This window comes from Nerophis lumbriciformis, linkage group LG05 (assembly GCF_033978685.3).
Source record: "Nerophis lumbriciformis linkage group LG05, RoL_Nlum_v2.1, whole genome shotgun sequence".
Lineage (NCBI taxonomy): Eukaryota > Metazoa > Chordata > Actinopteri > Syngnathiformes > Syngnathidae > Nerophis > Nerophis lumbriciformis.
In genome coordinates, this window is record NC_084552.2 from 37,284,935 (window position 1) to 37,309,323 (window position 24,389).

The following is a 24,389-nucleotide window of genomic DNA, read 5'->3' on the forward strand; positions in this document are numbered from 1 at the left end:
GACAAGGCGGAGGTGTGTTTGTGTGCGTGTGCGAGAGATTCTGACTGAGCGTCGTTTTCACACACACACACACACACACACACACACACACACACACACACACACACACACACACACACACACACACACACACACACACACACACACACGCGCGCGCGCGCACACACGGAGGATTTTTTTTTCATTGGGTCAATTAAGTAGACTTTTTGTCATGAATAACATTTGGCAAGCCGCACATGAAATCACACTTAGGTCTCGGCGTGTCCATGGGAACACTATTTGGCGCGCAATTTTACCGGAAGTGGACTTTGACGCACGCAGCGTGCTATTTCTGGACCGCTGCGTCCATCGCTGTCCTGGTCCACGCAGGTGAAGGGGGGATGTGATCCCTTCTAAGGCCACTGGAGGCCGCCGCAGACTGTTAGAATTAAGTTTGTTTTGTTTGTCTTGCCTCGCTGAATTCTTCAGTCACACCAGAACATGATCAATTTTTTAAATCAATTATATAGAATTTTTTTTTTTTTTTAACATTATTTTTTTATTGCCAAAAATGTTTGCAAAACAAATGAATAAAGCTGAGGTATATGGTCAACAAGTGCGTAACTTTTCATAGGAATAGGAAGACTTAGCTAATACTATTTTACAAAGATGGTTATAACGCGCTACATTTACTCCGTTACTTTTTTGGATTATACTTGTCAGAGCCGTTTTATGCAGCATTCCTTTTACTTTTACTTGAGAATATTTGTACAGACGAAACACTACGTTTACTCCATTACAGTGTGTTTCATTCTGATCTCTACATTTATTGTAATCTATTGATTACTGGCTGTTAATCTTTTGGCACTACACAATTTGATTAGATTCTACTCTTCGGGGTAACAATTCGATTCAGAATCGATTCTACAATGGGTGCCATTTCTATGTTAACTACATTCCTCCATAAAATAGATAAACCGCTCTGATACATTTCTATATTACTTAAAAGCAAAAAACATCTACCCAACCATTTAATAAAGTCAAATACAAATAAGGCAATAATCAGTGAAGTATCTCACACTTCTTTTTTCTAAAGTAAATATATATATATATATATATATATATATATATATATATATATATATATATATATATATATATATATATATATATATATATATATATATCCATCCATCCATCCATCCATCTTCTTCCGCTTATCCGAGGTCGGGTCGCGGGGGCAGCAGCTTAAGCAGGGAAGCCCAGACTTTCCTCTCCCCAGCCACTTCGTCCAGCTCCTCCCGGGGGATCCCGAGGCGTTCCCAGGCCAGCCGGGAGAGATAGTCTTCCCAGCGTGTCCTGGGTCTTCCCCGTGGCCTCCTACCGGTCGGACGTGCCCGAAACACCTTCCTAGGGAGGCGTTCGGGTGGCATCCTGACCAGATGCCCGAACCACCTCATCTGGCTCCTCTCGATGTGGAGGAGCAGCGGCTTTACTTTGAGCTCCCCCCGAATGACAGAGCTTCTCACCCTATCTCTAAGGGAGAGCCCCGCCACTCGGCGGAGGAAACTAATTTCGGCCGCTTGTACCCGTGATCTTGTCCTTTCGGTCATGACCCAAAGCTCATGACCATAGGTGAGGATGGGAACGTAGATCGACCGGTAAATCGAGAGCTTTGCTTTCCGGCCCAGCTCCTTCTTCACCACAACGGATCAATACAGCGTCCGCATTACTGAAGATGCCGCACCGATCCGCCTGTCGATCTCACGATCCACTCTTCCCCCACTCGTGAACAAGACTCCGAGGTACTTGAACTCCTCCACTTGGGGCAAGATCTCCTCCCCAACCCGGAGATGGCACTCCACCCTTTTCCGGGAGAGAACCATGGACTCGGACTTGGAGGTGCTGATTCCCATCCCAGTCGCTTCACACTCGGCTGCGAACCGATCCAGCGAGAGCTGAAGATCTTGGCCAGAGGAAGCCATCAGGACCACATCATCTGCAAATAGCAGAGACCTAATCCTGCAGCCACCAAACCAGATCCCCTCAACGCCCTGACTGCGTCTAGAAATTCTGTCCATAAAGGTTATGAACAGAATCGGTGACAAAGGGCAGCCTTGGCGGAGTCCAACCCTCACTGGAAACGTGTCCGACTTACTGCCGGCAATGCGGACCAAGCTCTGGCACTGATTATACAGGGAGCAAACTGCCACAATAAGACAGTCCATTACCCCATACTCTCTGAGCACTCCCCACAGGACTTCCCGGGGTACACGGTCGAATGCCTTCTCCAAGTCCACAAAGCACATGTGGACTGGTTGGGCAAACTCCCATGCACCCTCAAGGACCCTGCCGAGAGTATAGAGCTGGTCCACAGTTCCACGACCAGGACGAAAACCACACTGTTCCTCCTGAATCCGAGGTTCGACTATACGGCGTAGCCTCCTCTCCAGTACACCTGAATAGACCTTACCGGGAAGGCTGAGGAGTGTGATCCCACGATAGTTGGAACACACCCTCCGGTTCCCCTTCTTAAAGAGAGGAACCACCACCCCGGTCTGCCAATCCAGAGGTACTGCCCCCGATGTCCACGCGATGTTGCAGAGTCTTGTCAACCAAGACAGCCCCACAACATCCAGAGCCTTAAGGAACTCCGGGCGGATCTCATCCACCCCCGGGGCCTTGCCACCGAGGAGCTTTTTAACAACCTCGGCAACCTCAGCCCCAGAAATAGGAGAGCCCACCACAGATTCCCCAGGCCCTGCTTCCTCATAGGAAGACGTGCTGGTAGGATTGAGGAGGTCTTCGAAGTATTCCCTCCACCGATCCACAACATCCGCAGTCGAGGTTAGCAGAGCACCATCCCCACCATACACGGTGTTGACACTGCACTGCTTCCCCTTCCTGAGGCGGCGGATGGTGGTCCAGAATTGCTTCGAAGCCGTCCGGAAGTCTTTTTCCATGGCCTCCCCGAACTCCTCCCATGTCCGAGTTTTTGCCTCCCCGACCGCTGAAGCCGCACACCGCTTGGCCTGTCGGTACCTGTCTGCTGCCTCAGGAGTCCCATGAGCCAAAAGAACCCAATAGGACTCCTTCTTCAGCCTGACGGCATCCCTCACCGCCGGCGTCCACCAACGGGTTCTAGGATTACCGCCACGACAGGCACCAACTACCTTGCGGCCACAGCTCCAATCGGCCGCCTCGACAACAGAGGTAGGGAACATCGTCCACTCGGACTCAATGTCCAGCGCCTCCCTCGTGACATGTTCAAAGTTCTTCCGGAGGTGGGAATTGAAACTCTCTCTGACAGGAGACTCTGCCAGGCGTTCCCAGCAAACCCTCACAATGCGTTTGGGCCTGCCAGGTCTGTCCGGCATCCTCCCCCACCATCGCAGCCAACTCACCACCAGGTGGTGATCGGTAGAAACCTCCGCCCCTCTCTTCACCCGAGTGTCCAAAACATGATACCGCAAATCCGATGACACAACTACAAAGTCGATCATGGAACTGCGGCCTAGGGTGTCCTGGTGCCAAGTGCACATATGGACACCCTTATGTTTGAACATGGTGTTTGTTATCGACAATCTGTGACGAGCACAAAAGTCCAATAACAGAACACCACTCGGGTTCAGATCCGGGCGGCCATTCTTCCCAATCATACCTCTCCAGGTTTCACTGTCGCTGCCAACATGAGCGTTGAAGTCCCCCAGTAGAACGAGGGAATCACCCGGGGGAGCACTCTCCAGTACTCCCTCGAGTGAATCCAAAAAGGGTGGGTACTCTGAGCTGCCGTTTGGCGCGTAAACGCAAACAACAGTCAGGACCCGTCCCCCCACCCGAAGGCGGAGGGAAGCTACCCTCTCGTCCACCGGGTTGAACTCCAACGTGCAGGCTTTGAGCCGAGGGGCAACAAGAATTGCCACCCCAGCCCGTCGCCTCTCACTGCCGGCAACGCCAGAGTGGAAGAGAGTCCAGCCCCTCTCAAGAGAAGTGGTTCCAGAGCCCTTGCTGTGCGTCGAAGTGAGTCCGACTATATCTAGCCGGAACTTCTCCACCTCACGCACTAGCTCAGGCTCCTTCCCCCCCAGCGAAGTGACGTTCCACGTCCCAAGAGCCAGCTTATGTAGCCGAGGATCGGACCGCCAAGCGCCCTGCCCTCGGCTTCCGCCCAGCTCACACTGCACCCGACCTCTATGGCCCCTGCTATGGGTGGTGAGCCCATTGGAGGGGGGACCCACGTTGCCTCTTCGGGCTGTGCCCGGCCGGGCCCCATGGGGACAGGCCCGGCCACCAGGCGCTCGCCATCGTGCCCCACCTCCGGGCCTGGCTCCAGAGGGGGGCCCCGGTGACCCGCGTCCGGGCGAGGGAAATCTGGGTCCTTTGTGTTTGTTCTTCATCGAGGTCTTCGAGCTGCTCTTTGTCTGATCCCTCACCTAGGACCAGTTTGCCTTGGGAGACCCTACCAGGGGGCATAGAAACCCCCGGACAACATAGCTCCTAGGATCATTGGGACACGCAAACTCCTCTACCACGGTAAGGTGGCAGCTCAGAGAGGAGATATATATATATATATATATATATATATATATATATATCTGCAAATAGCACCTTGGTTTTATCTTGTGTTACCGCAACAGTTTTAGATCAAATTTGCTGTTACTTTATTACTGTATATTGTATTCTTCACTGTTTTATTGCTTATACCGCTTTTATTGTCTTATGTCCCCTTTGCAACACTTTGGTCACCCTAGGTTGTTTTGTGTTAACGTTAAAAAGTTAAAGTACCACTGATAGTCACACGCAGGTGTGGTGAAATTACTCTCTGCATTTGACCCATCCCCTTGTTCCACCCCCTGGGAGGTGATGGGAGTAGTGAGCAGCAGCGGTGGCCGCGCTCGGGAATCATTTTGGTGATTTAACCCCCAATTACAACCCTTGATGCTGAGTGCCAAGCAGGGAGGTAATGGGTCCTATTTTTATAGTCTTTGGTATGACTCGGCCGAGGTTTGAACTCACAACCTACCGATCTCAGGGCAGACACTCCAACCACAAGGCTCTGTCTTCTGCATAAATAGAAAAGTTAACTTCCAAATAGAGAAAAGATGTTTCGGAAAGTTGCAGATGTTTTTTTTGTATTTTTTTTAAGTTTTAGCTGCACATATGTTAATATTAGCCCTGTCATAAAGTCATAAATAGCTGTAAAATGTGCTCTATAACTAACATTTGACCTGACTTGACTTGTGATGTCTGACTCTATTTCACAAATCAAACGGAGCCTGGCAGTCACATGACCGTACTCAAAACTATTGGCAGCCTCATTGTAAAAAGTGAAATATTTACATTGCAGGCCCGCAGCGATGAAGAAAACGGTCAAAAAAGGCACCACGCCTCTTCAATCAATGTTTGCCCTCAAACCACAAAACAGAACAATTATATCATGCCTTGTCTTCTGTGTACATAGAAAAGTTATCTTCCAACTGGAGAAAACATGTTTCAGAAAGCTGTAGGTGTATATATTTTTTTAAGTTATAGCTGCACATATGGTAATATTGGCCCTGTTATAATGTCATAAGTGGCTGTAAAATGAGCAGTTGTAGTACATGTACTCACACAACCGACTCAGTGGCCTAGTGGTTAGAGTGTCCTCCCTGAGATCGGTAGGTCGTGAGTTCAAACCCCGGCCGAGTCATACCAAAGACTTTAAAAATGGGACCCATTACCTCCCTGCTTGGCACTCAGCATCAAGGGTTGGAATTGGGGGTTAAATCACCAAAAATGGTCACCGCTGCTGCTCACTGCTCCCCTCACCTCCCAGGGGGTGATCAAGGGTGATGGGTCAAATGCAGAGAATAATTTCGCCATCATTGGTACTTTAACTTTGACTTTAACAAACACACACTCACTCAGACAGACCAACTATATACTGTACGGTTGTAGTGCAAGTACCATCAAAAAATGGCTTCTTAATAAGTCACAAGTTATTCAACAGCTACTCACTATATGAGTAGTTAGTTTTTTTCACTGAGTACTTAACTCTCAACTCAAGTAATTATTTGTATTTGAGTCATATTACTCTAAAGCAGTGGTTCTCAAACGTTTTTCACCAAGTACCACCTCAGAGAAAACATGGCTATTCAAGTATTACCATAATCACCCACATTAAAATGCAGTAGCATAGTAGGCCCAAGTATTCATTAAAAACAAGGCAAAGGTTTTACGTAACAAGTATATTCAATATTTTTGGCCACTGTAACATTACACACCGTTTGAATAGAACAAAATAAAACACTGTACTTTAATCAAGTGATTATTTGGTGTACTAGAAGGAGCCCGCATAAGACTAGTGGTACACGTACCACAGTCTGAGAATCACTATTCTAAAGTAACAATACTATTACTGTTACTTGACTACAGTTTTTGGCTGGTCATACTCACCTGACTGTTACAATGTTCACCCTGCTGTCTGTAGTTTTAACAAGAGGCAGTAATAATGATAATAATATTGTTATCATTGTGATAAGTACGCTTTAAACTGGTTTTGAAACAAAGTGGCTGCATTTGGACTTGTTCAGTGCAGCTGATACTAGCCTGGGTGCCGATCTGAGTCAGGCTTCACATCATGCTTAGCCATGGTCACATCAATTTTCATTGACAAAATGACATTCCTAAAGACCCACTGAGATGTTTATTTTATTTGCATTTGATGTCAGCGCTGATTGTGTTTGAGGCCCCGCCCCTCTCAGAGATGTGGGACACATACACACAAACTCAGAAGTGAAGTGGTCATATTTTTGTCAAGTATGTATACTGAATGGCCTCCAGGGAATAAAGTTAGTACCTCTGCACAAATACAAAATATTACAAACTCTTCACACTGGTTGTCATGGTAACACAATGGAAGCACACTTAAACGTCTGTTCTGTGTCCCATCGCTTCCTCCTGAAGTCCAATTTTACTACTGAGTGAGATATGGGTATCGTTTACATTTTAACTGATACTACTACAGAATCTGTACTTTTACAACGGTGTCGGTGCTTAAACAGTGCTCAAGTTAGAATCAAAACATGAAAAACATCCCTTTTAAAAAACAATACATTTTATGTTCTTACAGAATTTTGTGCCATTCAGGTTGAACAGAATAGTACACTAAGTATTACATTGAATTATCATAACTATTGCAACAAAACCAGCAACAATATAGAACAGAAAGTACAAAAGAAACAACTTGCTGGTGTTGTATTGTTGATGCTCACATTTTCGAAGTTTGAGAATGCACCTTGCTCGCCGTGACCATCATTTGTGCATAATGATGAAGTGCTGTATTGTGCTCTTAGGGCCGCTGTTGTTAGGTTACGGTCGGCATTAAAGTTTAAAAGTAAATATGTTAAATATGTGTGCCAACTTACAAGATGTTACTTGCACAATATCATTGTCAGGTGTCTGACTCTGCATTCATATAGCACTGATACCTACTTCTTTTTTTTTTTGGTCTAGTTTCTACTGTCCACAATTATGGACCAAAGTTTCGGTACCTGTCCCTATAAAGGACACCAATATGTGAAGCTGTTTTTGTTTGAGTTGGTCAGCTGACTTGACCACTTTTTAAGGGGAACTGCGCTTTTTTGGAATTATTCTCATCACTCACAATCCCTATGTGAGACAAAAACATATGCGTTTCTCTTTTTTTGTGCATTCTAAATCAGAAAAAAAACGCTACTACGAGACAGCTAACAATGTAGAAAATATGAGTCGTCTATTCTGCCTAAAAAGCCGTTTACAAAAACACCCCAATAACACATGAATAATACCTGAATATTAACCAAGTATTATCGACAATGTTATTGCTAACCCCGAGGAACTACTTTTAGTAACTCAGCAGATTGACAATGAAGGTAACGTAGCTATTGCAGATTTTGACCTACTGAGCTGCTCCATCGAGTCTGAGTTAGTAATAGTTTGTGCTAATATATATATTATGTCTCGCACTTATATAGTAAAAGGTTGTGTCCAAAAGCTGTGAAGTTGGTCAACTTTTACAATCAACGTAGACCCGTAGACATCTCTAGGAAGACACGGCAATATGCTCGTTTGCTCCCATCTTTTTTACCTGAGTAGTGAGGATTATGATGAATTCATAATCTAAACGGGGAACACGTCTTGTGATAAATATCCCAACAGTCGACATCCCACTGAGAGCAGACATTGTACAGTAAGTGGTTGTTTTGTGTTTTATGTTCATAGTTTGTATTTCTTGTTTAGCACTTAGCAATACTGCAAAAATGATTCTTAGTGTTTTACTAAATCATGATCTGCTTAGCACCCAGCTTCTATAACTCTTAGCTCACCCTCTGTATATTCAGGCTCAAAAGTATAAGGTTCTGGATCATCATTTTTCCCAAAGAAGTCGTCATTAGCTTTCACACAGTCTGCCATGACTAGTGGTAGTTGTTTTTGTTAAAGTTAGTAGCAAACTCTGTAAAATCACTGCGGCCAAAAAAAAGCTAAAAATCGCCAAAATACGGAATAAAAATGAATGCTGTCATTAATGTGTTTGTTATGACATTACACATATACTTACAACACGCATACAGTATAAAATGTTGGAGATTTTGATGTGTTTTACAAGGCTTTAAAGGCTGTGTAGATAAAATCCCCATTACCTGCATTGGCAACTGGCTCTTGTTAGCAACTTTTTCCAATTTAGAATGCACAAAAAAAAATACATATGGGTTCTTGTCTAACATAAGGATTGCTAAAATTCCCAAAAAAAGTGCAGTTCCTCTTCAACCATCTGGATGTGGATGTGACCAGTGTTAAAAAAAAAAACTTTTTAAAAGTAATTACTTAAAGTTTCTTGTTACTTTACCAAAAAAGTAATTGAATTACTAACAATTGTTTTAAATTAATGTTATTAATTATTACAGAAATTAATAAATGTGTTACTTAAAAAAAAAAAATTGAAATATCTGGCATATGCAGTTGAGAGACATTTCATGAGAGCAGAGTGTGTGAGCTTGTGTACCTGTTGCCAAGTGATGTGTGACGTCAGCAACAGCGCGCTCTGAGCAGTATTTTAGCTCAGCTGTGTTCGTTAACGTAGCGGCGGTAGTTTACATGCATGGCCGGCAGCTATGTTAAATAATTTCACTGGATTGTGTTAGTGCTAGTTAATAAAGAGACTGGATGTGCTTCAATGGCTGTGTTTTCTCCTTGTCCACAAACGGATGGCAAGTTTTTCACTTCAATCATTGTTCAATATTCTCTCGTGGCAGTTGTGGGAGTGTATGTATGTGTGTGTGTGGGTGTTTACTTAGCCTACATGTTGTTTGCTGTGTGTGCATGCCTCCTCCTATTTACTACCAAGTTAATTTTAGTGTGGTGCAGGTTGTTGCTTTCATTAATAAAAAGTTACTTCCTGCATTTAACTTGCTGTGCTTCTGAGGCTATCTTGTTGACATGCAGCCCCATCAAAAGTAGTGTACCACCTTACATCAAAGATACCTGTAACGGCGTTGTAATGTACATAAAAGTAATTACCGTAATTAGATTACTCGTCACTGGTAAAAGTAACAGTGTCAGTAACGTCATTATTTTGTAACGCCGTTTTTCCTAACACTGGACGTGACCCATGTGACATGTCAGCTGATGTTTCTATGAGTCAGAATAAGGGGCAGCTGGAAACCAAACATAAGATGGGAGGAGGCACAGAAAGCATCAGGGAGACTCTTCCCAAGACCCCTGCCTTATTCAACACTATCCAAGGAGCACAACACTTTGTGCACCCATCTGCCCTGCTTGTGTCTGAGCACTGTTGTCCCATGGGTCTGGGTGGGCATAGTCACTGTTCATCCCGCAGGGTCCTCTACTAGGCTTGGTTCTCTAGAGGTCTTCACTGTGATCAGCACATCTGTGACGTGACGAGACTGCAGCGAAAGTCACGGTTGGTGGCTCTGACGGTAGCGAATTGATTGGGAACGAAGCAAGACCTTGGTGTACTGGACCTCAGGCATAATGAGCTTCAGGCAGGATTCGTAGGCAGAGCTGGAGAATCCACGGCTCAGGTTGGTGGGAAGGTCGTAGCCCACTATCTCCACTTTGGCACTGGGCTGCCAGGGCCGCAGCTCCTTGTACTCTATTTGCGCTGCTGGGCGAAAGAGAGGCCTGCGCCCACCGAAACAACTCTGCAGCAACCTCTCCTGGGCTACCCGGAGGAGGCGGACCTCCCGGGCCACACAGGCCGGGCCCAAAACTGACAACCGGTGCCACAATGAGGAGTTGAAATGGTCATAGAGGCGTGCGTCTAACCAATTCCATGCCCGGATTTTAGCCGAGAGGCCCGGAGTGAGCCGATGTTTGGAGCTGGCCGTGCGCATGTTGAGCTTGACGTACGCAATGTCTTCGAGGTCCCAGGAGAGAAGGTGACGCAGCAAAACAAGCGACTCGTCAAAGTGCTCAGCAATCATCACCAAGGAGAAGACGCGCTCCACCTCATCTACCAAGAATTGTGCATACGCCGCGTCTGTAGAGGCGCGGTCCTTGTCGCCACCCAAGTCAAATGTCAACGTGTTGCGGGCGTACATGGAGCGCTTGTCCTGAGGGCGGTAGTAGTGCCAAGGCTGCTCCAAAAAGGACTCTAGAGAGCCATTGGCGGCCTTAAAGCTCTCACAGTGCTGGTTGTAGTAGCTGAACAAGGACTCAAACATAGCGGCTGGTTCCCTCAGTATGGTGATGTAGATGGTGTCATTGGGCATGAGGCGGTGCAGCTCCGCCTTCCTGAAGCGCATGTGGCTGCTGATGATGTTGGGCGGCAGCGTGTGGGGATGCACAAAGTGAGCGCTGAAAAGACGCGGGTAGCAGAACTGGTGACTGCATGCTCGGCCGGGCAGCGCCACCGTCAGGTTGTTGCGCTCTGCGAAGCGGAACAGAAGGTTTTGCACGGTGGTGCTGGCCGTCTTGTGGGTTTTTAGGAACGCCACGTTGGTGTGCTTCATGTTCAGGCCCGCTGGACGATTAGAGGACAGGGCAGGACAGATGGCGTGGAGATCCTGCATAGTCCTGAAGTAAAGATGCAAAGTTGATGTTACTGATTGCTTGTTGTTATTTACTCAAGTGTTTGCTCACTCACCTGCTCCAATGGCCGCCACTGTGCAGCAACAGAGTCACCATGGTAACGACCATGAAGGCCAGGAAGATCTTCTTCTGCGACATTCTCCCTGTCCGTGTTCTACGATGGCATCAAGTGAGGAAACATGAGGTAGTCAAGTGTGTGGCGCTGAACTCAGGTTAGGGATAGGCTTTAAGACATGAACAAAATAACAACCAGCAAGGCAATTTGTGTAAAAAGTGCGTGTAAATGCCGAAGCTGAGGTGAAATACTGTGTGGAATTAGTGGAAAAGTGGGAATTTTTGGCATGAGGAAAGTTGTTAGTGAAAAGTTGTTTTGTAATTTTGCCCATAAGAAGATCATCAAGCACGCTTTACCAGGGCAAATCTGCATTCTTCTCCTCTTGGCCGACATGCTTAAATTCCACAGCCAGGGTTGAGCCCCCAACCCTGCCACTGCCAGAACTGCGCAGAAACATGCCCCCCTCAACCAGGTATGATTATATATATTTATTTATATTTTATATTTCTCGTTGCTATTTTTAGGAAAAAACGACAAACTGTACTGAACAGCGAGCTGCCATACGTACCGGTAGTCTTCCCAAAGTTGTGAAATTTAAAAAGGACTACTCTTTCAAGTAGGGGAAGCTCCTTTTCAGCTACTTTCTAAACATGAATACAGTCTCCAATAACAGATAAAATATATAAAGATTATATATTGTACAAAGAAGACATCATTTAGAGGACTGTAAAATTCTCCAAATTAACTCAGAACAACAAAATGTACATTGAAAAATGCTCTGGCAGAGGTTTATTTTTTTGATATTGCTTAGTCACTCATTTTACTGTTTAGCAAAAAGAGATTCAGTCTCAGGCAGATCATGCAATCATCATGCGGAAGCTCAACATCCAGGCCAGCTGAGGCCAAGCCCACTTTCCAAACACTTAGAGACACTGAGCGTCCCATGGGCGGGATAAAACCGAGCATTTATCCAATGACTGTCTGGTATGCCTGCAGTGCAACAACCCACTCTGTGCTCCCCCAATGAAGTCAATGGACGCTCAGCTTTAACACTGTTTAATGCACTGGGACACTATCATGATTAATGAGAAGAAATTTGTGGCAGCTGTCACAAAAGTAGCTGATTCAGAACAAAAAATTAAGGCATTCTAGCACATATTTAGTCAATGAAATGTAAACACAAAACGACATATTTCACCACTTATTTTTTTTGACATTTTAGAGGAAGCTGAGCTTCCGTTGCAGTCTTAGTGCAAGCGCCACAGAAAAATACCTGTGATGATTTTCCTTATAAATGTTGTTATAATATTGGATACTTGTGTTAAACAATGCCAAAGCATGACATCATGAGTTTTGTATGCCCCTGAACACTGTGTCTTACAGTCTTAACAGTTTGTTAAGACTTGACAATATGTGACAGTTTGTAATGTCACATATTGACGGACGTACATTTGTGGTCATTCTCGGTCATGTCGTGTCAGCAAGCCTCCTCCCTCTCTGCTGAGGCAACACAGTTTCCTGGAGTATTTGTGCCATTCTTTCTCAACTCATGCACTCCCGCCTGCTCCGATATCCATAAAATAAACACTTCTTAGTCTATTTGTCCAGAACATTTTACACAGGGCAGTTTTGTCATGATGGGCCACTAAGAAATTACCATGCAGAGGTGATAAGCACGTCGCCACTGGACTCTAGAGCAGTGGAGACGCCTTCTCTGGAGTGATGAATCACGCTTTTCCATCTGGCAATCTGATGGACGAGTCTGGGTTTGGAGGTTGCCAGGAGAACGATACATTTCGGACTGCATTGTGTCAAGTGTGAAATTTGGTAGAGGAGGAATTATGGTGTGGGGTTGTTTTTCAGGAGTTGGGCTTGGCCCCTTAGTTCCAGTGAAAGGAACTTTGAATGCTCCAGGATACCAAAACATTTTGGACAATTCAATGCTCCCAACATTGTGGGAAAAGTTTGGAGCGGGACCCTTCCTCTTCCAACATGACTGTGCACCAGTGCACAAAGCAAGGTCCATAAAGACATGGATGACAGAGTCTGGTGTGGATGAACTTGACTGGCCTGCACAGAGTCCTGACCTAAACCCGATAGAACACCTTTGGGATGAATTAGAACGGAGACTGAGAGCCAGGCCTTCTCGACCAACATCAGTGTGTGACCTCACCAATACGCTTTTGGAAGAATGTTCGAAAATTCCTATAAACACACTCAGCAACCTTGTGGACAGCCTTCCCAGAAGAGTTGAAGCTGTAATAGCTGAAAAGGTGGACCGACATCATATTGAACCCTATGGGTTAGGAATGGGATGGCACTTCAAGTTCATATGGGAGTCAAGGCAGGTGGCCAACTATTTTTGGCAATAGAGTGTATCGTATGGATTCTATAAGATACACTATATTGCCAAAAGTATGAATGTATGTAATACCATAGTAAGAACTTAATGGTTCTATAATATAGAACCATTAAGTTCTTACTATGGTATTACAGCATGGTCTCTTCCAGCATGCTCTGTATAAATGTAAATGTACAATTTTTGCAAAACTACCTTATTGATGTCACATTGGTACCAAATATGTCATATTAAAATGTGGAATACCAAAAAAGGTGTTCCAATTGGGATTCACACACTTGAATGTGAGGCCAGCTACCACTTCATCGCCATATATATTATCGTGCAATTAGTTATAGTCCTATTAGTCACCTGAAGAAATATGGTGTCCTATCATCTGCCACAACGTTGAACACCCATATGGCACCATCACATGCTGTGGATGCTATGTAAAAACTGGATTGGGGACATTTTGCTTCAAAGTGCTGTGGAAAAAGAGCATAAACGGTGCTCTGTGTGACCTCTAATCCTGCAGCTGGTAATTGTCATAAAAACAACCCTGACAGAAAGGACACCGGTGAAAGATTATTATGTATTGTTGTGCATGGTTGCCTTTATGCATTGATATCGTCTGTAGCATCCTGCCCGCGCGCGCGCGCGCGCACACACACACACACACACACACATACACACACACACACACACACACACCCACACCCACACCCACACACACGCTATGTAACGCCATGCACGCGAATGTCCTCGCTCAATGTGAATAAAAAAGCTAACGCGTTAAGATCGAAGAGGACCGGCAGGGACCAACCTTTGTCATCTACGTCATATAGCTGCTCCAGATAGTCAGCTTTTTGTCTTTTTCCTCTGGATGCTGAGGAGACCCCCACTCAACCCTTGCACCCAACCTACCCCTCCCGTTGTCGCGTCACTTTGAACAAAAAGCCACATAGAAATACTCAAATTACAAATCTAAATCCCATTCATTTTTAATTTTTTTTTATGTTTGGAGAATTAAACATATATGATCATTTTATTTTTCAGAGGGAAGCAAATTGCAAACAAACAGAAAACAAACATATAACCGCCAAGGCATGTACATGTACTGCCCTCTTGTGGATGTAATAACACATGACAAGCACTGTGCTGATCAGAATAAACAATTTAAAACAACCAAATAAATTATTAATTAAAAAATGAATCCTTTGACATACTTAAAGAGTAAATGTTCAGATAGTATATAACAACTTAAGCATTGAACTAAAGTGGGTTGTGTACATATCCTACACTAGGTTTGTACCAGCGAGCCAAAAAAACAAATAAGAGATGCACAATCTTCATCAAGGATTAATTTGAAAAATCCAATGCTTAAAATGTAGGTAATAAATATAATAAAGTTTGGATTTGGTACAATTTGAAAGCTCGAGTTGATGACAAAACTGTCCTACTTTATTTCATGAAATTAATTATGAATATGACGTCAACTGGAGTACAAGGGAGATAAAAGACGCAACACACAGACTGTACCCAACATGAAGTAATCAAAAATAACATTGATCATACCAAATTTAAATAGAGCAATATATGTTATTAATTGATCATCATCAATTAGTTATTGCTTATAGCCAGTATTTACATTCGTGTTAACATTTTTACTTGCATTATTTATATATGTCCTTTATTTTTCCATTAACATCATCATTTTACTTGTCTCTATTTCAGTGTCCATACTTATTCTAAATGACAAAATCATATCTATTTATTTATATACTAACCCTTTTTATCTAATTACTCTCGTTTTACTTTTTTATTCTGCCCTCAGCTGTCCTCGTGTGTTTTCCTTAATCATTACTTATATCTCTATATGCAACATGAATTAACTAATGTATTCATAAATTAATGTATTAATTGAATATCAATGAATGTGCATGTTTCTTATATAAAATGATTTACTGCAATGTCTATTATTTATTCAATCACTTGTTCTTAAAAGTTTACTAAACTACTACTTAACTTGTTTTATTTTTTATTTCAAATATTTTTGTGTTATGATATATATTCTATTACATTACATTTTGTCATCTTTCTTTTAACATCTTTCTTTTTTAATTTTCCTTCAACATTGCACAAGCTGTATACTGTCAGTTTATTTTCTTCTCTTTCAATACTGATATTAGTTTAGTTTTATTTTATTAAATACATTGTCCTTTTTCCATCAAATGCATGAGACCTTTTCTCTTTTTATTTGATTTCAAAAACAATATGAACAAAACAAACCATATTTCAGAACAGCATAAATATAAACATAAGGATAAACACATTTATCTATATATTTTCAAAGTGGACATAAATACATACATACATAAATAAATTAAATAAATATGCAGTTCAATAAATCACTGCATAAACCATCCCTCTATTCTATACTCGTTCATTAGACAACGGTGATACAGTAAATTAATAATCTTTAAATGACAAAATGGAAGCAAACAAAATTGTAAGTGTCGAATGTTAAATATATGGTGTTGAATCAACATACTTGCCAACCCTCCCGGATTTTCCGGGAGACTCCCGAAATTCAGCGCCTCTCCCGAAAACCTCCCGGGACACATTTTCTCCCGAAGATCACCCGAAATTCAGGCGGAGCTGGAGGCCACGCCCCCTCCAGCTCCATGCGGACCTGAGTCCGCTTTCCCACAATATAAAGAACGTCTACAGTAAAGCAGTCCGTCTGCCGTAAACAGCAATGTTGTGACACTCTTAAACAGGACAATACTGCCATCTAGTGCATTTGATGAAAGCACTTTTGTGCGTGCCACACAGCAATGCATAATCAGAGAGGGTGTTCAGCATGGTTAGAAAGATAGTGACAGAGAATAGAACAAGGATGGACAATTCAACCCTTCACTCAACAATGAGTAGATGAGTGTTATGTGTGTGTATATGTGTAAATAAATGAACACTGAAATTCAAGTATTTATTTTATTTATATATATATATATATATATATATATATATATATATATATATATATATATATATATAGCTAGAATTCACTGAAAGTCAATTATTTCTTATATATATATATATAAATATATATATATATATCCATCCATCCATCCATTCATTTTCTACCGCTTATTCCCTTCAGGGTCGCGGGGATATATATATATATATATATATATATATATATATATATATATATATATATATATATATATATATATATATATATATATATATATATATATATATATATGAAATACTTGACTTGGTGAATTATAGCTGTAAATATACTCCTCCCCTCTTAACCACGCCCCCAACCACGCCCCCTGCCCCATCCACGCCCCCCGCACCCACCCCCCACCTCCCGAAATTGGAGGTCTCAAGGTTGGCAAGTATGGTGTTGAAGGAATTATCAGTAGAGGTAAAAAAGAGGAGGCTCTTCTTACTAGTTTTCAAAATTGTGCAAGTAACCACGTGATTTTTATTAATCGTTACGAATGTTCGAAACAGATACACCCCCAGATACACAGATAACCACATTGTGGTTAAAATAAACATAAATGTCGAACTGTAACAGCAATCATGTTGTACTCGTGTTGTTATGTACATGAAAGGAGATGCACTGGCGTGTGGTGGCCACCAGGTGGCAGTAGAGAAGCACTCATCCTGACGTCACAAACATGGCGACGCGCTGAGCTGAGACACTTCCGCCTGTGGAAGTTTCTATTCTACCTGTTAACTGTAGAAGTCTCCCTGCTAAAAGCATGGAATCCGACAGACCGGCAAAGGTTTGACAGTCACACCTCACACTTTTATTCATATAAAATGATCTAAAAGCTAGCTTGCTGCATAGTCAGCAGCTTTATGGTTGAAGTAGTTTGACGCTCATGTCGTTGTCAGCTGGAGTTTGCGGTGCAGATGAAGTGTGAGGGCTGTGCCGACCAAGTCAGAGCTGCTCTGGAGCAAAAAGACGGTAAGAAGATATCAAATTGCATCTTACAATACATATCTATCATATGCAGCACTTTGTATTCAAGTTGTTCGTCAATGAAGTTACTATGTTCAAAGTGAAACAGCACCATGTTGATTTAAGGTGTGCAGTCCGTCAGCGTGGACGTGAGTGAAGGACGCGTCCTGGTGGAGTCTTCTCTGACCAGTGGGGAGGTGCAGGCCCTCATCGAAAGCACAGACCGCAGGGCCGTGCTTAAAGGCATCGGGGGTTTAGAGGAGCAAGGTGCGCGCGCCCACCCCCACACTGTTGTGTACATAAACGTGGTTTTGTCAGTACTGAATGTTGTCTGTCTATCTGTATTGGCCCTGTGATGAGGTGGCGACTTGTCCGGGGTGTACCCCGCCTTCCGCCCGATTGTAGCTGAGATAGGCTCCAGCACCCCCCACGACCCCGAAAGGGATAAGCAGTAGAAAATGAATGGATGGATGTAATTAAAAGGGAGCTTTGGTGATTCTAATAGACATTCAACACACTTCAACACACTGCCATCCATCTTCTTCCGCTTATCCGAGGAGGGTTTCGGGGGCAGCAGCCTATGCGGGGAAGCCCAGACTTCCCTGTCCCCAGCCACTTCGTCCAACTCCTCCCGGGGGATCCCGAGGCGTTCCCAGGCCAGCCGGGAGACATAGTTTACACTTCATTGCGGTTTAGTTAATATGTATTGGATATGCGTTGGTGTAAACTTTGCTCCCAACTCCCAGTTATAACCTACTTTGAGTATGTCTGCAAGATCGTTTGGAGAGGTGTTGCTTTTAAATTACAATCGTCCATCGATCCATCCATCTTCTTCCGCTTATCCAAGGTCGGGTCGCGGGGGCAGCAGCCTAAGCAGGGAAGCCCAGACTTCCCTCTCCCCAGCCACTTCGTCCAACTCCTCCCGGGGGATCCCGAGGCGTTCCCAGGCCAGCCGGGAGACATAGTCTTCACAACTTGTCCTGGGTCTTCCTCGTGGCCTCCTACCGGTCGGACGTGCCCGAAACACCTCCATAGGGAGGCGTTCGGGTGGCATCATGACCAGATGCAGGGTAATTTGTGTCTTTATTATGAAAGCTTTTTTGACACTGAATTTATGTAACTGAATTTTTTGAGTATGAATTTTGTGAACTGAATTTTTTTTACAACAAAATATGCTGACAATTTTTTGTGGGGCAGCACGATGGAACATCGGTTAGTCCATGTGCCTCACAATGTCCTGTGTTCTATCCCCGGGGTCTCTCTGTGTGGAGTTTGCATGTTCTCCCCGTGACTGTGTGGGTTCCCTCCGGGTACTCTGGCTTCCTCCCACCTGACAATTTCATTGGAAAAAAATAGTTGGTGAAATGCGTGTGTTTTAAAATTCAGTGTATAAAAACTCAAGTGTTGAAAAGGTCAGTGTATAAAAAAAATCATAGTATTACAATTCAGTGCTGGGTCTTGGGTTCGATCCCCGGGCTCGGAGTTTGCATGTTCTCCCTGTGACTGTGTGGGTTCCCTCCGGGTACTCCGGCTTCCTCCCACCTCCAAAGACATGCACCTGGGGATAGGTTGATTGGCAACACTAAATTGGCCCTAGTGTGTGAATGTGAGTGTGAATGTTGTCTGTGTTGACCCTGTGATGAGGTGGCGACTTGTCTAGGGAGTTCCCCTGCCTTCCGCCCGAGTGCAGCTGAGATAGGCTCCAGCACCCCCCGTGACCCCGAAAGGGACAAGCGGTAAAAAATGGATGGATGGATCAAGCAATTAATTCTGTCTCAGAACCAGCCGAAGAGGTATCAAGTTTGAAGTTACACGACATGGGTCCAACATGGGTCCTTCAAAACCACATAAAAAAGGCACTTCACTGGACATAATACATCATAATAAACATTTCAATGCGGCCCGGTGGCAGGGCTGTGCGCTTAGCTCACTAGTAGGACCGGTGCGAGTAAATAAATACAATTATTAGTAGCACAGACATTTTTTGGTAGCACAGAAAACATTTTGTAGCAATACAACATGTCTTTAATATCATATTTTCATTATTAACACTCAAATAAGTGCACTCATAAATATAAACAATGCCATCATAAGGCCTACTGTAAAGCTCAATTAAACACAGAACATCCCTAAACTGTGCTAGCACTGTCGCTAACACGAGTGTAGGGCTCAGCAATATGGACCTAAACTCATATCTTGTCCCATAAACTAACCCATAAATGGAAATATTTGCTGATGTAACAAAATATCTCCACCATGCTTTGTTTTTCAATTTTGGGGACTGATGCGGATTCCAAATACACAAAAAAATTACCAACAAAAAGTAGGTTTTGCATAAGTGTCCTAACTTAAGAGGTGTTTTGAGATGAGAAAAAGGCTTGAAAATGATATTTAAAAAAAAAAAAAAGTAAACTATAATATCAAATCTTCTTAAAAAAAACAACATTTAGCTATGCTCAATTCAAACAAAAACACCAAAGAACAAAATGTAAAATAAAGTGTCTTGGTGGGGCTTGTTTACACAGCAAAAAGCCTGGTATGCGAGTGTCAGATGGAGGCAGATTTCTACAACTGAGAGTCCTAGTCAGTAAAAAAACTAACATTTCATTCCATTTTTGAGATGGTTTATTACTATGTTTTAGTATCCGTCAGTATTATGTGAGTGTTTGTATCATTGTGTAATCAGCTATTATAATTTTTCTTTGCTGATTTGGGGGATTTTTTTCAGTAATGCACAGCAACCTCCACTGTTTAAAGGGTTCATAAAAAGTGATCCAAGCACATACAGCAGATTAAATGGCCTGTGGCATGTAGTGGTGCATAACCTGCCTCTTTTTAAAACCCATGTCACGTGATTTTAAACTTGACACATCATTGACTGGTTCTGAGACAGGATCGATTGCTTTAGTCTTAATTTCCCGGAAGTGGGTCTTGCATTTTGAAGCAGCAAATTTACAAGCGGTAGAAAATGGATGGATGGATGGATGGAAGTTTTTATACACTGAATTTTAAAATGCTGAATTTTGATACAGGCATTTTGCAAACAATTTTTTTTAATGTAATTGAAAATGATGCAAAAAAAATTATATTCCATAAATTGAGTTTACATTTTTTTTTTTTAATAAAGACACACATTAACCTCCATACAATTTAAATCCTCCATGCTCCCTTTACAACAGTATCCAAATGTATCTTTTGAAAATGTAGACTGTTTAAATATGTATCTTGAAAACAAAAAGCACCGCAATTTTTTTGTTCCAGACACTGTTGAAAATAAACTTCATAAACATTATACAGGTACACCTGCACACTGTTAGATTGACACAAAGACGCAGAACAGAAGCTGTATTTGTTTATCAGTTCTTGTTGCATGTCGGTGATATTGTGTGCGTGCCGTAAATAGATAAAAATAATACCGAATTCCATGTTTTTTGTTTCCTCAAACCAAGTTGTAATAGCAATAGGGCTGGGTGAGATAGATGATACACAATACAAATTATAGAGTTTTTAATACTATCGTTATGACACGATATTGCATAGACAGGACTCACAGGACACATTCTAGCTGTCCTGCTAACACCTCCAGGCAGCTACAACCCTAGACTAACACCCTCCCTCCACCACATCCCACCTCCCCGGATTGTAAATAATCAAATGTAAATAATCAAATGTATATACTTATTCTTATGTTTTCTGAGCTCACTATGTTCATGATATAATTGTTGATGACTGAAGTGCTGATATCAACCAAACCTAACCCGCCCCAACCCCCTCCACATCCCACCCCGTGGATTGTAAATAATGTAAATAATTCAATGTATATACTCTGATGATTAACTTGTGTGATGACTGTATTATGCTGATAGTATATATTTGTACCATGAATTGATTAACGTGGACCGCGACTTAAACAAGTTGAAAAACTTATTCGGGTGTTACCATTTAGTGGTGAATTGTACGGAATATGTACTGTACTGTGCAATCTACTAATAAAAGTCTCAATCAATCAATCAATGACAGCGATAAGCAAACGACCGTGTCCTTGCTAGTGGCTAACGCCCCTCAACATTGAGAAGCAGTTTTTGTAAGTCATTATAATTTGCCTTCATGGCGACAAATAAACTATGTTTCTCACAAGTGTCATTGCTAGAGTACGAGGAATAGCTAAACGTGCTACACTGCAGGTCGTCGGAGGATAAAAGAAGACAGGTTAACGCTGAGCGAGAGCTCTTGAAACCAAAGGTGGGCAGATAAATACAAATATCAACGGTGACGATACCAAGTATAGTATCAGTATGTGGTCAATATAAATATATCTATATTTTTTTTATTATTGCAAAATTGTTTTTAGTTGTTTTTGTTCTTGTTTACATGTAGATGTTAAGCCATATCTCCCATACCTAAATGGTGCCTTCTTTTTCTTTGGAGTTCAGCAGCTAATCCAACATTTTAGTTTCCATGTTGACAAAACAGTCCTGTGCAAAATGTTGTGGACAAATAGGCGTGGAAGTATTTATTTTATACACCTCAGAGCAGGCGGGAGGTCATTAAACGAAGACTGACATCACGGGGAGGACGAGAATGCCCACATAAATACGTCCATCAATCTGTGATGTCACAAATGGCCCAATAGGGGAAAAAACTGCATGAACCTTATGATTTTGAGGCTTTGGCATTGGCATTTACATGAATATTCAACGTTGTAACAACATTTATAAATAAAAAAAGATTAAATTCATCATAGGCCCCTCTGATTATGTGACAGATCAGGGTGCAGCGGTCGCCATGCTGGCCGGCAAGGGGCGGGTCCAAGGAGTGGTGCGTTTCTTGCAGTTGTCTGCCGGACGATGCTTGATTGACGGGACTATTGATGGCTTGGAGCCCGGAGCCCACGGCCTCCATGTGCACGCGCTCGGAGACCTCACTGACGACTGCCTCAGGTAGTCCCACTGGTCACATGACAACCAGCCAATCAACAGAGGTGCCTCATTAAATCATATTAATAATAATACATTATTTTAACGTGACCACTGTGTAGAACCATTTTGCTTTCATCCACTTGTAATGTGGAAGAGAATTCAAAACACGTGTGGCTCAGGGGCTCATTTGTGGTCCTCAATTCATTCTAAACCCTTTCATCAAAACAAAAATACAAACACAAGCTAAAAGTAGGCTTCCCTGTTCTTACAGCATTTTCACCTATATTGATTTGGTTTTAGCATGCAATTAATTTAAACAAATGGGAAAAAAATATGTGTATGTGACCCTCGGTAGAAAGATTATGAACACCTCTGCTCCAGAAGCTACTTCTTGGTGTATTTTGTCTCTTGTACACTGCAAACTTAAATGTGTGCTTGTGTCAGCAGCTGTGGCGAACACTTCAACCCATTAGGAAGACATCATGGTGGTCCACAAGATGCTGAGCGGGTATGACTTCTTCATAAGAGGGAGATGTGGATAGGATGTGGCTACTTGCGGGTGCAGTGTGCTTCTGGATGTGGCTACTTGTTGGTGCAGTGTGCTTCTGGATGTGGCTACTTGCTGGTGCAGTGTGCTTCTGGATGTGAGTACTTGCTGGTGCAGCGTGCATCTGGATGTGAGTACTTGCTGGTGCAGTGTGCGTCTGGATGTGAGTACTTGCTGGTGCAGCGTGCATCTGGATGTGAGTACATGCTGGTGCAGCGTGCTTCTGGATGTGAGTACATGCTGGTGCAGCGTGCTTCTGGATGTGGCTATTTGCTGGTGCAGTGTTTTTGATTGATTGAGACTTTTATTAGTAAGTTGCACAGTGAAGTACATATTCCGTACAATTGACCACTAAATGGTAACACCCGAATAAGTTTTTCAACTTGTTTAAGTCGGGGTCCACGATTGATTCATGATACAGATATATACTATCATATATACTATCATCATAATACAGTCATCACACAAGATAATCATCAGGGTGTATACATTGAATTATTTACATTATTTACAATTCAGGGTGTGGAGGTGGGGGGGGGGGGGGGGGGGGGGTTAGGTTTGGTTGTTATCATCATCAGTCATCAACATTTGAGAACAGAGAAATGGATATTGAAACATTGTAGGTCTGACTTGGTAGGATATGTACAGCAAGTAGTGGACATAGAGAGAGAGAGATGTGGCTGGATGTGGCTATTTGCTGGTGCAGTGTGCGTCTGGATGTGAGTACTTGCTGGTGCAGTGTGCTTCTGGATGTGGCTATTTTCTGGTGCACTGTGTTCTTCCCAAAGACTGCGTTGTCGTCGTGCAGCATGTCGGCGATCTGGGAAATATAGTTGCTGGACCTGATGGCAGAGCATCGTTCAGACTTGAAGACAATCAGCTGAAGGTCTGGGACGTGATTGGACGGTCTCTGGTGTTGGACGCTGGACCAGACGACCTGGGCCGAGGGGGTCATCCGCTCTCCAAGCTAACAGGAAACTCTGGTTTCAGGTGAGTGAGAGCATGGGGGGCAGGGGGTTGGAACCATGGTTGAGTCCAGGTGATCTCTACGCTGTTGTTTTCTTGGAGAGCAGGTTGGCGTGTGGGATCATTGCCAGGTCGGCAGGCCTCTTCCAAAACCCCAAACAGATCTGCGCTTGCGACGGGCTCACACTGTGGGAGGAGCGAGAACGGCCTATGGCTGGGAAAGGAAGGAGCAAAGCCGGCAGCGAGACACTGGTTGCGAACCTCTGAGAGGTCATGTGACAAAGAACCAACGCCTGATGAAAAAGACATTTGAAATGAAGAATACTCACAAACGTAATTAAAAATATATGAGCAATTATTAACTTTACATTAACATTAAATAATGAATGTATTTTCCTTCCATACTCAAAATAAAAGGTTGTAAAAAGAAAGCAAAATGTTTAAATAAATGTTTAACTCATGTATGTAGTGCACGTTACTTCCGGTCTGCAACAACATGGCTTTACGTGGAATGCACACAACACCCCCCT

General features: G+C 43.1%; 2 protein-coding genes across 2 annotated transcripts; one reads left to right on the top strand and one right to left on the bottom strand.

Moving 5' to 3' along the window:
- Nucleotides 1–6,657: 6,657 nt before the first annotated feature.
- Nucleotides 6,658–14,368, bottom strand: gal3st3 (galactose-3-O-sulfotransferase 3). The gene is made up of 3 exons (XM_061960540.2): nt 14,266–14,368; nt 11,105–11,203; nt 6,658–11,034 (listed from the first exon to the last, which is right to left on the bottom strand). Exons 2-3 carry the CDS (start codon nt 11,185–11,187, stop codon nt 9,915–9,917), a joined length of 1,203 nt encoding a protein of 400 aa, XP_061816524.1. The 5' UTR covers nt 11,188–11,203; nt 14,266–14,368; the 3' UTR covers nt 6,658–9,914.
- Nucleotides 14,369–17,107: 2,739 nt separating this feature from the next.
- Nucleotides 17,108–24,321, top strand: ccs (copper chaperone for superoxide dismutase). Its single transcript, XM_061960539.2, has 7 exons — nt 17,108–17,248; nt 17,361–17,433; nt 17,554–17,694; nt 22,193–22,367; nt 22,794–22,854; nt 23,702–23,883; nt 23,967–24,321. Exons 1-7 carry the CDS (start codon nt 17,225–17,227, stop codon nt 24,124–24,126), a joined length of 816 nt encoding a protein of 271 aa, XP_061816523.1. The 5' UTR covers nt 17,108–17,224; the 3' UTR covers nt 24,127–24,321.
- The last annotated feature ends 68 nt before the right edge of the window (nt 24,322–24,389 follow it).